The following is a 13,253-nucleotide window of genomic DNA, read 5'->3' as shown; positions in this document are numbered from 1 at the left end:
CTTTTATATTATGTTACTCTGCTATCATGTATTTCTCAACATACTCACATCTTTTATGGTGTAGCTTAATACAATTTACTGCCTATTTATTTAGTCCAATTTACTTTAGTAAAGTAATACTGGCATACATTAGGTAAGAATTAAATGCAAATTTATACTCAGAAGCGCCACTGAGCAAATATATACTAGTAACGATCATACATTGTTATAAGACATTGTTTTAATTCTATCAAATGGATGTCACAACTTTGTGTGTACAATGGATGCCAAATCCCTATGATTATATACTTCAAAGTAAACTTTACTAAACAATTCCACTTTAAGATCCCAAGAAAATACTAATACTGTAGCCTTACTTAAAAGCCCAACTTAAAAACTGTATTAAGTGTATAAATACCAGACTCTTACATCTAGCCATTTGTCCACCGTACAGTTCATATCTGTTTTTAGAGCAGTGGAGTCACAGTTATGCACTCTTTTCAATTCTGCTAATAAATGTTTTCCTTTATTGGTGAAATTATCCAGGTCTTTTTGTTTATCACTCAGATCATTCTTGGCAGCTTCATGCTGTGGACATAAATATTTGTTTGTTTAATGAAGCCTTGAAGAAAGAAAGAACTATCCAGTTCTCTAGGCACCCATCCCTAGCCCTGTGGTATGTGTCATGCATTTGATAATTCTCATTCAGTACACCATCTAATATTTAACTATGCCACAAAATACAGAGCAACTGACATGGTTTTCTCATGAGCATAATCAAATAGTATGACTGTTCTTAGAAATAAAGCACACAAGTGGGAATAATAAATTCTGAATTTTCCCCACTTGGTAACCAGCTATCTTCAGGACTTAAGGGAATTTTTTTCATTATTATTATTCTTTCTATTCTTCAGACTCTGCATGTCTAAAATTTAATTATAGGAACCCATCATTGACTAACTAGTATCTAAAATCAGTTCTGGAATTACAGCAGGTGAAACAGAGGGTGTTGCAAACAAAATTTAGAATTGTAAAACCTGTCACTCCTAGATACTCTGGAAAACAAAAGTACAGATGTGTTCAGAAAGGAATTAGACAAAATCTTCAGGGCTCCTAAGTTTGCAGTTCTAGGCACAGGGAAATTTTTCAAACACTGTCACTGAAGGGGTGACAACATACTGAGAAAGGATCAGAGTAAGCATCTCATACTTTTTTTCTGTAACAGGAAGGAAATCTTTCTTTTACAGATCAGCGTTGGAGATAAGCTACTAATCTGGACGCAGTATGGCCATGTGGCCATGCCTACTTTCTTATGGTAGGAGTTGTGCAAAATATTGCGCTCCAACTCCTTCAGGCCTTGATGTAGCAGGGACTTCTCCACAGTCCAAGGCTCACATTAAGGAGAGGAATCATATGGAAGTTACATGCATTTTTGTGTTAGACTGATGAGCTCTGTTCTGGCTTTCCATTCTAGTTAAAATGTCTACTAAAAAGAGGCCATAAACACACAGTTTAGAATGAGGTTTATACAGATCTGACTGAAGAATTTTTAATGAAGGGCTCAATAGGCTTCCAAATGAAATTACCCTCTGAATGAACGGAAAGAATTTAACTCAGAATGGTTTTTCCTGACAGGCTGATGCATAGCAGAATTTAGAATTTTAGAAATAAGATCCAGTGAAATGAATGGAATGCAGATCTCTGTTCAATGGCCAGTATCAACATCGTACCCCATGGAATAAGTCGTCTTAGGGAGAGACAGACATAAGAATTGCATACATCAGAAATGTGTGCAATTTGTTTTCTTTTGTTGACTTTTATCTATTAAAGAAATTAGCCAGTATGGAAAAACATTGAAGCATGTTGACTGGAAATATCCTCACATACTATGATAGGAATATATTCTCAAGGTATTTTATATGAAAAGCAGATAACTTATGCTTTCCATATAAATTAACATTTTGTATTTATAGGTGTTAAAATTATAAATAGCAACAATCAAATACACATTAATGGATCTCACCAAAATGCTGAAAGGACTATATTCTTTCCTCATCAGAGTCAGTACAATTTAAACCCTGAATGTCAGTGTGACAAGATTTGACAGTAAATTGAAGGAACTTTAAACACAGCTCAATGGCAACTTTTAAACAGAAAAATCCATCTAAATCAAAGATCATTTAAATCCCTCAAATGAAAATACATGTAATTACCTTTGATAAAGTTCTCCTGACGTCTTCATGATCCTTCCAAATGGATTTGATCACAGAAGCACTATCTGCACTGTCTATGACTTTCATTACTGTTGACTTCAAGCTCTGATATTCCTTCATCAGATCAATAAGAATGCAGGACTGCTCCTTTCTGTAACGTGAAAAGGCTGTGTTAGCACCATTTACTGTCATGTTTCTGAAGGAAAAAGAATGCGATGTAGCGATTCACTGTGGGAAAATCAGGATGCAGAGTTAAACATGTTTTGGGCAGCCAAGAAAATATTAATATTTAGGTTTTACAAATCACTGTGGGTCCATACATCACAAAACATCTCACTGAAGAGACAGTATATGAATTGTCATCTCATATATATCAGATATCAAAGACACTGACTTGAGCAAAAGAAAGACTGAAACTGGAATTCAAGCTTCTCACTTCCCATGTTTAGCATCTTACAGACTGGAAACCACACTATAATGATGCTGGCACTCACGGCTCCTTTTTTTTTTTAACTTTTTAAACTTGTTTCTTTAACATGGAGTATTTTGGGGGGTAAAAAGAAGCAGAAGTAAAGACTAAAGCAATGCAAGATAGGTCTGACTATTTTGTCCTCCAATTGTCAGATGCATGCTTTTGGGTCTAAAACATTACATTCAACTTACCTGTCATTCTACTGAGAACAGAATAACCTGCTGCTAATAACAGGCTTAATATTTTTTTCCACCCCCTCTCCAAAAAAAGCCTATTTCTGCTCAGGCAAGGGACCGAAGAAAAAAACCCTATTCAATCCATTTGTGGTGTTTATACTGAAGAGGAGAAGGAAGACTAAAACTTTGGATATGTTTAGTTGTAGAACAGTGTTTGTCAGTGAAAGGAATTTGGGAAACACGACATTGCCAAGAAAGAGAGGCAATCGCTTTAGGAGCTGTCTCTTCTCTCAATGCTCCAAAGAACTCTTCAAAATAATCAGGTTCAGGAGGATCTAAAATTGTTTCTATATGAGAGAGAACACAGTTCAAAATAGTTAAAATTAAATTAATAATTTAAACAAAAATTAATGTTATTTTTATGTTAGAAAGGAATCGCAAGGTACCCGAGTGGCCTGGTTTCAGCTGGGATAGAGTTGACTGTCTTCCTAGTAGCTGGTACAGTGCTATGTTTTGAGATCAGCATGTGAAGAATGTTGATAACACATTGATGTTTTCGGTTGTTGCTCAGTAGTGTTTAGTCTAAAGTCAAGGATTTTTCAGCTTCTCATGCCCAGCCAGCGAGAAAGCTGGAGGGGCACGAGAAGTTGGGACAGGACGCAGCCAGGGCAGCTGACCCAAACTGGCCAACGGTGTATTCCATACCATGGGACATCCCATCTAGTATAGGAACTGGGGGGAGTGGGGGTGGGGAATCGCCGCTCGGGGACTGGCGGGGTGTCGGTCAGTGGGTGGTGAGCAATTGCACTGTGCATCATTTGTACATTCCAATCCTTTCATTATTGCTGTTGTCATTTTATTAGTGTTATCATTATCATTATTAGTTTCTTCTTTTCTGTTGTATTAAACCGTTCTCATCTCAAGCCACGAGTTTTACTTCTTGTCCCGATTTTCTCCCCCATCCCACTGGGTGGGGGGGTGGAATGAGTGAGTGGCTGCGTGGTGCTTAGTTGCTGGCTGGGGTTAAACCACGACACTGAGTATCTTTCAGGTTTAGGTATAAAGATGCCAAGAACTACCCCAGTATGTGAAAACTGGACAACTTATTTACCCTCAATAATGCATCTATAAGGCAGGGACAGCTATTTTACGTTTTCTTCACTACCCAGCTAGTACTGTCTAGCTTCTGACACATGTATGCGGATATTACTTGGGGTATTATTTTTAAGGACTTCTAGAGGTAAGAAAAATGGGTTGCAGCAACATGCAACATGAAATACAAGTTAGCAGCAGTGCTGAAGAAAAAGGAGCAATGGACATTTTTAAACAAAGCTATCCTTTTCTTCCACTTACTTCAGATTTATACATCCCTTAAAAATCCACTGGAAAACCAGACTGAATTCAGCTGGAAAAAACCACCAGAAATGCAATTCATGTAGGTGTGCATATTTTCAAGAGTGAAATAATACACAGCTCTGGTTAAGGGGCAGCATGTTTACAAATATCTGTATGGTGTCAATCAAGAAAACAGAATAACAGTACAGTATATAAACCAAAGGGAAAAAAAAATCATATTTCAGCACAAATGATTTTTTTTTTTAAATCATCATTCCAGTAGACCAACTCAACAGTTACATGGGGATCACTAAATCGCCTATGTCCATCGAAGTATTAACCAGGCTTAGAACTGTTTCGCTTCTGCACTTAGACAAAATTTATGTACATTGAGGATGATGTAGTACTGAATGAATCTAGCACTTAATTCTACCATGCAAATTTAAAAAGGAACATTTGAAGAAATTTTCTTTAAAGACAATGAAGAGGCAGGTAAGACAAAGAAAAGGATAAGATGAAACTTTTTTAGTTTCTTCAGTTCCTTTCTTTATCAACTTTCATTGATATACAAAGCTGTCTTATATCACTGATTATACACTAATAATTGTTATGAGCCTGGTCCCTTGGGCAGACAGAAAGACTTAAATCTAGGAATAATTTAGGACCACTGAATATAGGGTTGTCAGAAAAACATATCCAATAGAGAAGGACAATACATGCTAGAAGGAGAGTATGCGCTAGTTGGAGTGATAGTGAAATCTCAGTGGAGAGTTCTTATCTTTCAGGAGAGTAAGCAACAACATGCAACTAAAAGCACAGTGTATCTGTCAGTAATGTCCTGAGGACCTATCTGTGGCTTTATAAACAGTATAATTACAAGTGGCACAAATACACTGGTTTATACTGTGTTTTGTCTTCTACTCAGTATCTAACATACAAGCCCTGGGTTTTATTTGGATTAATATGGCAAGAAGATATTAAATGGAAATAACTGGGTCTCTTTCCTCCACTAAAAGAACCCTCTCCTCACCTTAAGCCTAAGATCTACTTACTTTTCATGTATAACTTTCTTGGTATCCTCCCACAGAGATTCTAAGCGATTTATCTCTTTGTCGATCTCAGGAGCAAGTGTAGTATCTTTTTGGGCTATTTGTTTTGCTTTGTCCATGAGCCACTGGAGTTCATGATGGTGAGAATTCAATTCTTCACCTAACTGGTTAAAGATCCTCAATCTGCAAGTTAAAAGGCACGTTTCAAATTTACTTATCTTCACTTTTTTGCAAGAGAAAAGAGGAGAAAGGAAGAATGAAACTTGCTGTTAGTTACTGTGCATAAAGTTCCCTTTTTCTAACATTTCCTACAGTATCTTCAGAAAACAAAGTATTACCTGGATTTTTTTTCTGCTACAACTGGGCTCAGAATGTGATTTTTCTGATACATATACAGCTATACAATTATATATATATACCTTCACCTCATACAGCGACTTGGAAATATAGTCAAATATTTAGATTAACAATTTATTATAGTAAGTGTTTTCAATTCCTTCAGAACATATACAGTCTTCAATTCTGTAAGAGTAGAGATAGTTATGTTATATGGGATTTCTAATAGCTGTTTGGAGCTTGGATTCATTCGGACAAAATAAATTTCCGAGACAAAGATTTTCTTGACTGTTCTTTCAATATAAAAGATTATCAGGACTTGCTAAGTGTTCTGCTTATGTTCTTTCCCCATCCAAACAGCTAACTTACAAAATTTTGTTAAGTAGATATATGGACTTGTATATGCCTGGCAAGAAATAAAGTACCCAGGCAGAAAACTCATGCATACCTCCAACGCATCATAAAATGCCTAGAGACTGCAAGCAAATGAAGAAGTGCCAATCTCAAGCATTAATACTGTTTATACCTTTGTTGGAGGGCTTGTAGTGTTGCCTCCTTCAGGCCCTCCTTGTCAGCCTTTTCCTCAGTATCTTCAATATTCTTCAGTAGCTGTTCTTTACGTTCCATGAAAGATCTTCGCAAGGCTCCAAGAGCTTCTGCCTCACTCTGTTTGGTTCCCAGCAGGTTTTGAACTGCCTCCAGTTCCAAGTACAGATTATCCACCACAGCCCTGCAGGAGGTCCTCTGCTCAGAAATGCTGTGTTTTAGATGATACTGGGCCTTAGTAAGGGAACCATCCAAACTGACAGCAGCAGATTCCAGCTTGTTAAGATCTTGAATAACATCATTGAGCTCCTTCTCCAGCAATCCAGATTTAGCTTTATCCATATTTCCTGTTTTCTCCACTGTCTGCCTCAGCCGGCGGAGCACTCCTGATGCAGCACTATGGAGCTCCAGGAATACCCGCAGCTGATCCAGAGCCTCTTGTCTTTGGCTAGTTATTTGACTTGCTTCCTGGAAGATCTGAAAGCAATCTTCAGTCTTTCCTTGCAATGTCTGCCGGTCCTCTGGGCAGCTGAAAGAACACAATTTATCTACATGTTCCTTCAGACTTTGTAATTGCTGTTTCTTACTTTCAACTTCCATTGAGTGGTTCTATGGGAAAGAAAGAAAATAGGGCTGGGTTTCTTCTTCCAATCAAAAGCTCAGAAAACATTTTAGTACTAAATTTATGAGTAAAACAAGTACTACTGCAGGCTTTTCTGTAAGAACAGTTCAGTGTTACAATTTTGCTTTAAACTGGTCAAATAATAGAAATCTGTATGTGGCTGCAACAGTGTATCGGTTTTCAAACAAATAAATGACCTCATGCTAGTTTTAGATTAATATTTAGCTGAATGCACTGTACATTGTCTCTGTCTTTAATATTTACATCCAAAAGTTTACCTTATTGTGAGATGCAGCTAGTTGTTGGTCAGCTGTGTTTATCTCTGAAGTGGCTTGTAGTTCAGCAAGAAACTGCTTAATCCAGTCTGAAAACCTGAGCAGGAGCTCATCAAACTGCCCATGCTCAGCAACAAGAGATTGAAGGAAGTTGATCCTATAGGATGTCAGATGTAAATATGAAAGCACTTGATGTAAATTAATCACTTGCCATAATCAAAACCACAGCTGACTGGACAGCATTAAAATCAATGCCGGGTGGAAGGAAAGAAGGAAACATTAATTTATGTTACAAATGCGGTGACTGCTGTGCTGATCTCTTAACTGGGGAATAACATAACACTTGAAAGAACCAGTTTGGCTCTTTTCCTGTTTCCACTGTTTTATTCATATCAACTGTTAGAAGTGCCCCAAACAATCAAGGTATGTTCTTCAACTTTTCTACATGGGGGTAGTCCCAGCAAAGAGAATGATACTGATGGAAGATAAAGTTCAATTTTTGGACATAACAATTCTGTTTGCTCGAGCTTCTGCAACACTGCATGTCAGGTGAGAGTCTCATGAATTTAGGCAGGGGGGTGAGTAACTGCATGCTCAACTTCCACTGAAGTAAGTGAGGGTCAAGTCTGCCTAGAGGAACACAATTCAAAGGAGGAATGTGTCCAGAGGAGTACTCAGCACCTAGCAGAACTAAGCTTCTAAACACTGACCTTAAAAAGGTCCTTGCATTTACCTTCCCATTTCCCTTAGGAATTTCTCTACGTAATTTTCAACATTAAATTCTATGTAGATCATTATATTGTAAAAAAAAAATCATATTGATAAAGCACCTATAAGATTATGTCTTTGACTGGGTTCTATTATCTGAGCTCCTTTACAAACAGTAAAATATGTATGTTCATCACTAAAACAATTGAAATCTAAATACATAACATACAATTCCAAAAAAGGAGGCAGTGTTCCTGAGCTTAACATGAGCCAGCAGCCTAGCAATTGGGCATTTATAGTATTTATGGCAAATGAAAACTTCAGTGTGGGTTTAAAAAGACAAGAGCGTGGCTTTGCACAAGATAAAGCATGTAACTGAAAAAATGAAGAGCTGATGTTACAGATTTTGAAAGTAACTTAGAAAGTTACTTGGGGAATTGTAACTGAGGGAATGGAACATTATCTTCATTTCCTGCCCCGCAGTCCTTCAAACAGAACTATTCTATTAAAAAAAAAAAAAAAAAAAAATAGGGAGAGATTATGCCAAAAAGCTAGCATGATAAATCTGTGGATTCCCCACACCCCATTCCTGGGAGCTCAGGGTTCAATATGAATCTTTAACCTTTGTTTTCCTAGTGATAACCCTGTAAAAAACTATGTTTCAGAATACGGATTTCTCATCTGGATATTGGTTACTCTCATTTAACATGTGAAAAACATTCAGATGCACAAACCTTTTATCAACAATTTGTGGTAAAGCTTTCCACCTCTCATCCAGCTCTTCAAATTTTTCTTTTATTGTTTTTATACACTGTTCGGAAGCTGTTGGGAATAGTGACTCATTTAACTGTAGAAGGTTTGCATAGACTGAAGCATGGGACTCAATATCTGCTCGCAAATCCTGGGAAAACAATTAAACGTACAGCCTTTAGATTAAATATGGCATAATATTATTCAAAATAACAAAAAATAATAAAAAATCAGCTAGAGATTGCCAGTACAGCACTTTGAGAAAATTGAGTGAGCACAGTCAAATCCTAAGAGGAATTGAGGTCTATTAGAACAAGCAGGTACTCAACACCTCTCAGACAACTGTAATTCAGTAAGGATTCATCAAAGTGTTGGGGTTTTTTTTTCTAGTTTTGGACAAAGTGCGACCTTTCCACACTGTATGATGAAAGTGGCTAAAATCAAGACTAAGTTTTGCAATATATTTTGTATGCAGCAATAGAATTGTGAGAAATTGTCACAAATGGGCCCAAGAAAACAAAACAAAACAAAATAATTTTCCTTCTCTTCAGTAATACTTAAAACTGAAATTACGGACTCATTGGCTTTGTGTAGGGTGTAAAAGATGCTATGTTTGGCCAACTGCTTCATATTAATATTAAACCAAATGGCAAAAATTCCAAGGGAAGGCATACTTTAGAATAGGATGAAAGTCTTGTGTTTAAAAAAAATAATTGGAAATCAGACTTTCATTGTGAATTCAAAAACTCTAAGCATTTTTTCATCTGAGCAAATTTCCTCACATGCAAAAAAAGGAAAGTAGCATTGTCTGACAAAGGAATTTCTCTATAGAAAGGATCTTCTGGCAAGCAGACCAATGTCCTTCCTTGGCAGATAATAGGATATACCAGGGCATTATTTTTCTTGAGCTGGCATATTATATTTGCAAATAACATTCTTCCTGTCATTTTCTTGTCTTTGATAAATGACAACAGTGATAAAGTAATACTTTCCTGGGACATTTCCAAAGCCTAGAATCAAGTGACCTGTCAAACTACAGTTGAGCAAGTCCCTCCTTTAGAAGGCACAGAAACAAACCAGGAAATGTAGTGGGATGATCTTTCAGTTGAAGCATACCTGCAATGACTGCAGTTCACCTTCCAGTTTAACTCTGTCAGCAGAAACATACTGCTCTGAAGGCCTGGCTGTAGCTTCGCACCCCTCCAACCAGGTTAGGAAGGCAGACAGCTCCTTCTCCTGCCTAACAAAATCACAGCGCAGTTATCAGCTCAAGTCATCCCTTCGGTCTCACACACTGACCACAGGAATGTCACCGTGTCCATCGTAACAAACCTGAGAGTCTACTCACTTTTGCCACTGAGCCAGAAGAGTTTCTAATAAGGTCTGTTTCTCTTTAACATTTTCTAGCAACTTCTCATATTTCTGCTGCAATGCTGTAACCTCCTGAGCAGCAGCTTCTTTGTTGGCCACCTTTCGGGCACAGGCTGAGAGAGAGGCCAGCATGTTGCTCAGTTTTTCCATGGTATGGCAAAGGTCCTAGTGAACATGTAAAAGAAACAGAAGTCACATACATAAACAACAGAACTACAGTAACAATGGTGGGAAAAATTTTGTACTTCTACTCAAAGTTTGAAGCAATGCTACATGCACCAGATCATCAAGTCACTGCATAGCTTACATTTCGCTCAGATCTGTCCTAGATACACATGTCCCAAGCATATCAATCAATGAGCTCGTAGTGGGGAAAGACTTTCCTAAGAACTATGTTAAAGAAAAAAAAGTCAGCAACAAAAGGGTCAGATCTTCTGAATGGGAATGCAACACAGCATGATCATATAAGACAAAGCTGCAAATTCCCTAACATCTGTCTAAAAGTTGCTCTAATTTTTATACATACAGTAAATACAAAAGCTCATTCCAACATGTGAGGACCGCCAGACTTGCAGCCCATGTCGTGACATAGGAGAGGCAGGGAACAGTTACTGTGAACTTCTGTCAGCATTAGCTAAAGATCTTTTTCATAGAAATGGCATCTGATGTTGACTAGACTTTCCAGTGTTGCCAATTCTATAGAGCTGGGAAACTTGTTCATATGAAAAGGATTGAAATGTAGTGCAATGAGTCAGAAAAGCACAAAATGAAATAGATTTAAGACTACTAAAGTTCCAACTCACAGGTGTGCAATAACAACAGTAGTAATAGTTATAACTACAGTCATGAAAGAAATCATATATAGGAGGAAATGTGAATTATACAGCAACAAGTTACTGATGTTTAAACTAAATAATAAAAAATAATTTCATATTAAGGCATCATGGTCCTGTAGGCAGGACAATAGTTTACAGTAGTATACTCAGAATATTCATAATTTTAAAAAGGCAATAACAATAATGATTGCATGTGCAGTCTGAACAAATTCTCCATATGCAAAATATTTTTCCTCAACAAGTATCAAGCTGTCTGAAGCAGACAGGCCAGGTCTTCCTTGCATACAGCCTTTGCAAGTAGTTACCACTAAGTTCTGAAGAAATTATCTGTATTTTGCAGCAAGAACAATATGACTAAAATTTTTTACAATATTTTCTTAGAATGAAAGATTATGATTATTGTGGGAAGAACACATCAGAAACTTATAGACACAGACAAAAATGCTACACCAAATTCCCTGAGATTTGGGATTTTTTTGTAGTTTGAATACCTATCCGTTTATTTTCCTTTTGTAATGGACTGAACCAAATGTCCAAACACCTATGGAATTCTGGCATCACAGATAAAAGTTTGTCAGTTGAAACTCTGTCCGGTCTCTACGTTGTTCAAGAAGAACCACTTCAAAGGTGATTGTATTTTTTTTTAAATCACAGACCTCTCTATGCCAAGACGCAAGTTTCATGAAGTCTTTGAGGAAAACTGTCTAACAGACATGGTTTTTATCTTCTATTTTTCATAACGGTTTAGATGCATAAAATTAAAAACAAGAACCTGAAGGATTAATTCATACTTTCAGGCTTTCCTTTCTCTAGAGTGGGGAAAAAGCTCTCCACGTCTGTCTGAAACAGTGAGAAGAAATAGCTGAGGAAGCCTGCTTAAGCCTGCCCTGGGGCTGCCCACCCCGACAGGTAGCCCTTGCCTCCTCCCGCCTCAAAGTTGGGCTGTGTGGCATCAGGCAGCCCCTGGTCTGGAGGTTATTGGCATCGCTGTGAGGTGGTCAGGGTGGCACCATGTCCCTGCACTCGGTGGCAGGAATTGCTGGCCACATGCTCACCGTGCAATCCTGAAGTGCTGCGTATGTTGCTGCTGCTGAAGAGCACGATGTGAGAGGCTCAGCTAGCTTAGCTTCAAATTCAGATACTGCCTGCTGCACCTATAAAAAAAGGCAAACCAGAGAGTCTAAAACCAGCAGGAAATACATAAATGATGCTTTAAAGAACATCTTTTAAATATTTAGTGCTAAGAGAATATTATATCCTAAGCCTTTGCAGGCCTGAGTGCCTTTTGAATATAAAAGATGTTAACTCTGCTCAGCTCCTTGTGACAGGGGCAATAATAATATTTAAATTATTTTCCTCATGACCTACTGACAACCCAAGATTGAAGTTAAAGTGTTTATAAGAAGTATGGATGTAGTTTATTAGTGCAATATGCAGGAGAATCACTTAGGTTTTCTAAAAGATAGCATAATTTTGGGGTGTGTATGTTTTAGTGTCTTCCTGAACCTGCCTTTTAAGTCATTCAAAACACAAACTTACGTACAGAGGTCTTGCAATTACCTTACAAATCTAGTCATACATTCTAGTCCATCCTATTATAATATGCATTTTATATTCAGTTTTGGAAAAATAAAGAGTAATTCTATAAATTGCTGCAAACCACCCATTAGATTTTGCGTTGTCTACCTGTTTAAGACTTTCTTCATATTTCTGCTGTGCTGACGCATTCCCTGTGATTGTTCCTTCCAGTCTCTGCGCGTGACCTCTTAGCTCTTCCCAGTACCTTTTAATCTGAGTCAGTTTAGCTTTAATATGTGCACATTCTCCAGAGGTAACGAACTGGGAAAAAGACTCGGATTCCTCTTCTAGTTTTGAGATGCCAGTTATTTTACCATCTATTTCTTTATTAATAACCTAAAATGTAAAGTCATAGTAAATAAAGAAGCACAATAGGTTTTTAATTATCAGAATATTTTTCTACTTCCTTCTTTTACCTGAGCTACTAATATTCTTCATTAAAAAAGTAAATGAGAGTTCATCGACCACTTGAAATAACTAGTTACAAAAGTCTTCAATATTCCCTGTAAAGTCCCTTCTTCATCCTGAAATTAGCACTGGAAAAGGTTTAAGATACAGCCTGCCTTAAAAACTGTTTATGAAGAGCATTTAGAATTGGCTGAGGTGCATATTTTCATAAGCAGACAAGAGGGTTCATATTTTAGCATCTCTTACGTTACAACAAATTAACACACAATTCTCTTAAAGATTCAAAACAAATACAAGATGAAAAAAAGTAAGTATATAACTGAAAATAACATTGTTAAGGAGCTGAACCCTAACAGTTGATTATTTGCGTTTCATAAGTTCTCAAGCACTTACAAAATAAAACATACTATGATTTGAAAACCAATAGAGATTGTTTTCATTTTCTAATTTAAAATTCTATGGTATAATAAAGAATAAATTTAATTAGATGATCAGGTAGGGTGAGCATGCCCTCAGGCAGAAGAATAAATAATGAACCACATTACAGTATAAAAAAAGTGATAATGGCCTTTGGTACTTTTCAGCTGTCCTCTACACCA

The 13,253-nt window shown here is 37.1% G+C and overlaps 1 protein-coding gene across 19 annotated transcripts in view; it reads right to left on the bottom strand.

The window, feature by feature from the left end:
* Positions 1-13,253, bottom strand: part of SYNE1 (spectrin repeat containing nuclear envelope protein 1) — a 318,475-nt gene that overhangs the window by 177,731 nt on the left and 127,491 nt on the right. For all 19 annotated transcript variants that reach the window (XM_049801239.1, XM_049801241.1, XM_049801249.1 and 16 more), the window contains 10 exons: positions 12,355-12,582; positions 11,724-11,822; positions 9,810-9,997; positions 9,578-9,701; positions 8,446-8,612; positions 7,007-7,160; positions 6,087-6,715; positions 5,228-5,407; positions 2,193-2,343; positions 409-567 (listed from right to left, as the gene is read on the bottom strand). In XM_049801239.1, coding sequence (XP_049657196.1) covers positions 409-567; positions 2,193-2,343; positions 5,228-5,407; positions 6,087-6,715; positions 7,007-7,160; positions 8,446-8,612; positions 9,578-9,701; positions 9,810-9,997; positions 11,724-11,822; positions 12,355-12,582 — 2,079 coding nt within the window. The remainder of the gene's footprint in view (positions 1-408; positions 568-2,192; positions 2,344-5,227; positions 5,408-6,086; positions 6,716-7,006; positions 7,161-8,445; positions 8,613-9,577; positions 9,702-9,809; positions 9,998-11,723; positions 11,823-12,354; positions 12,583-13,253) is intronic.

Source organism: Accipiter gentilis, chromosome 5, assembly GCF_929443795.1.
Source record: "Accipiter gentilis chromosome 5, bAccGen1.1, whole genome shotgun sequence".
In the NCBI taxonomy this organism is placed as follows: domain Eukaryota; kingdom Metazoa; phylum Chordata; class Aves; order Accipitriformes; family Accipitridae; genus Astur; species Astur gentilis.
This window is presented reverse-complemented; position numbering and strand designations above follow the sequence as displayed.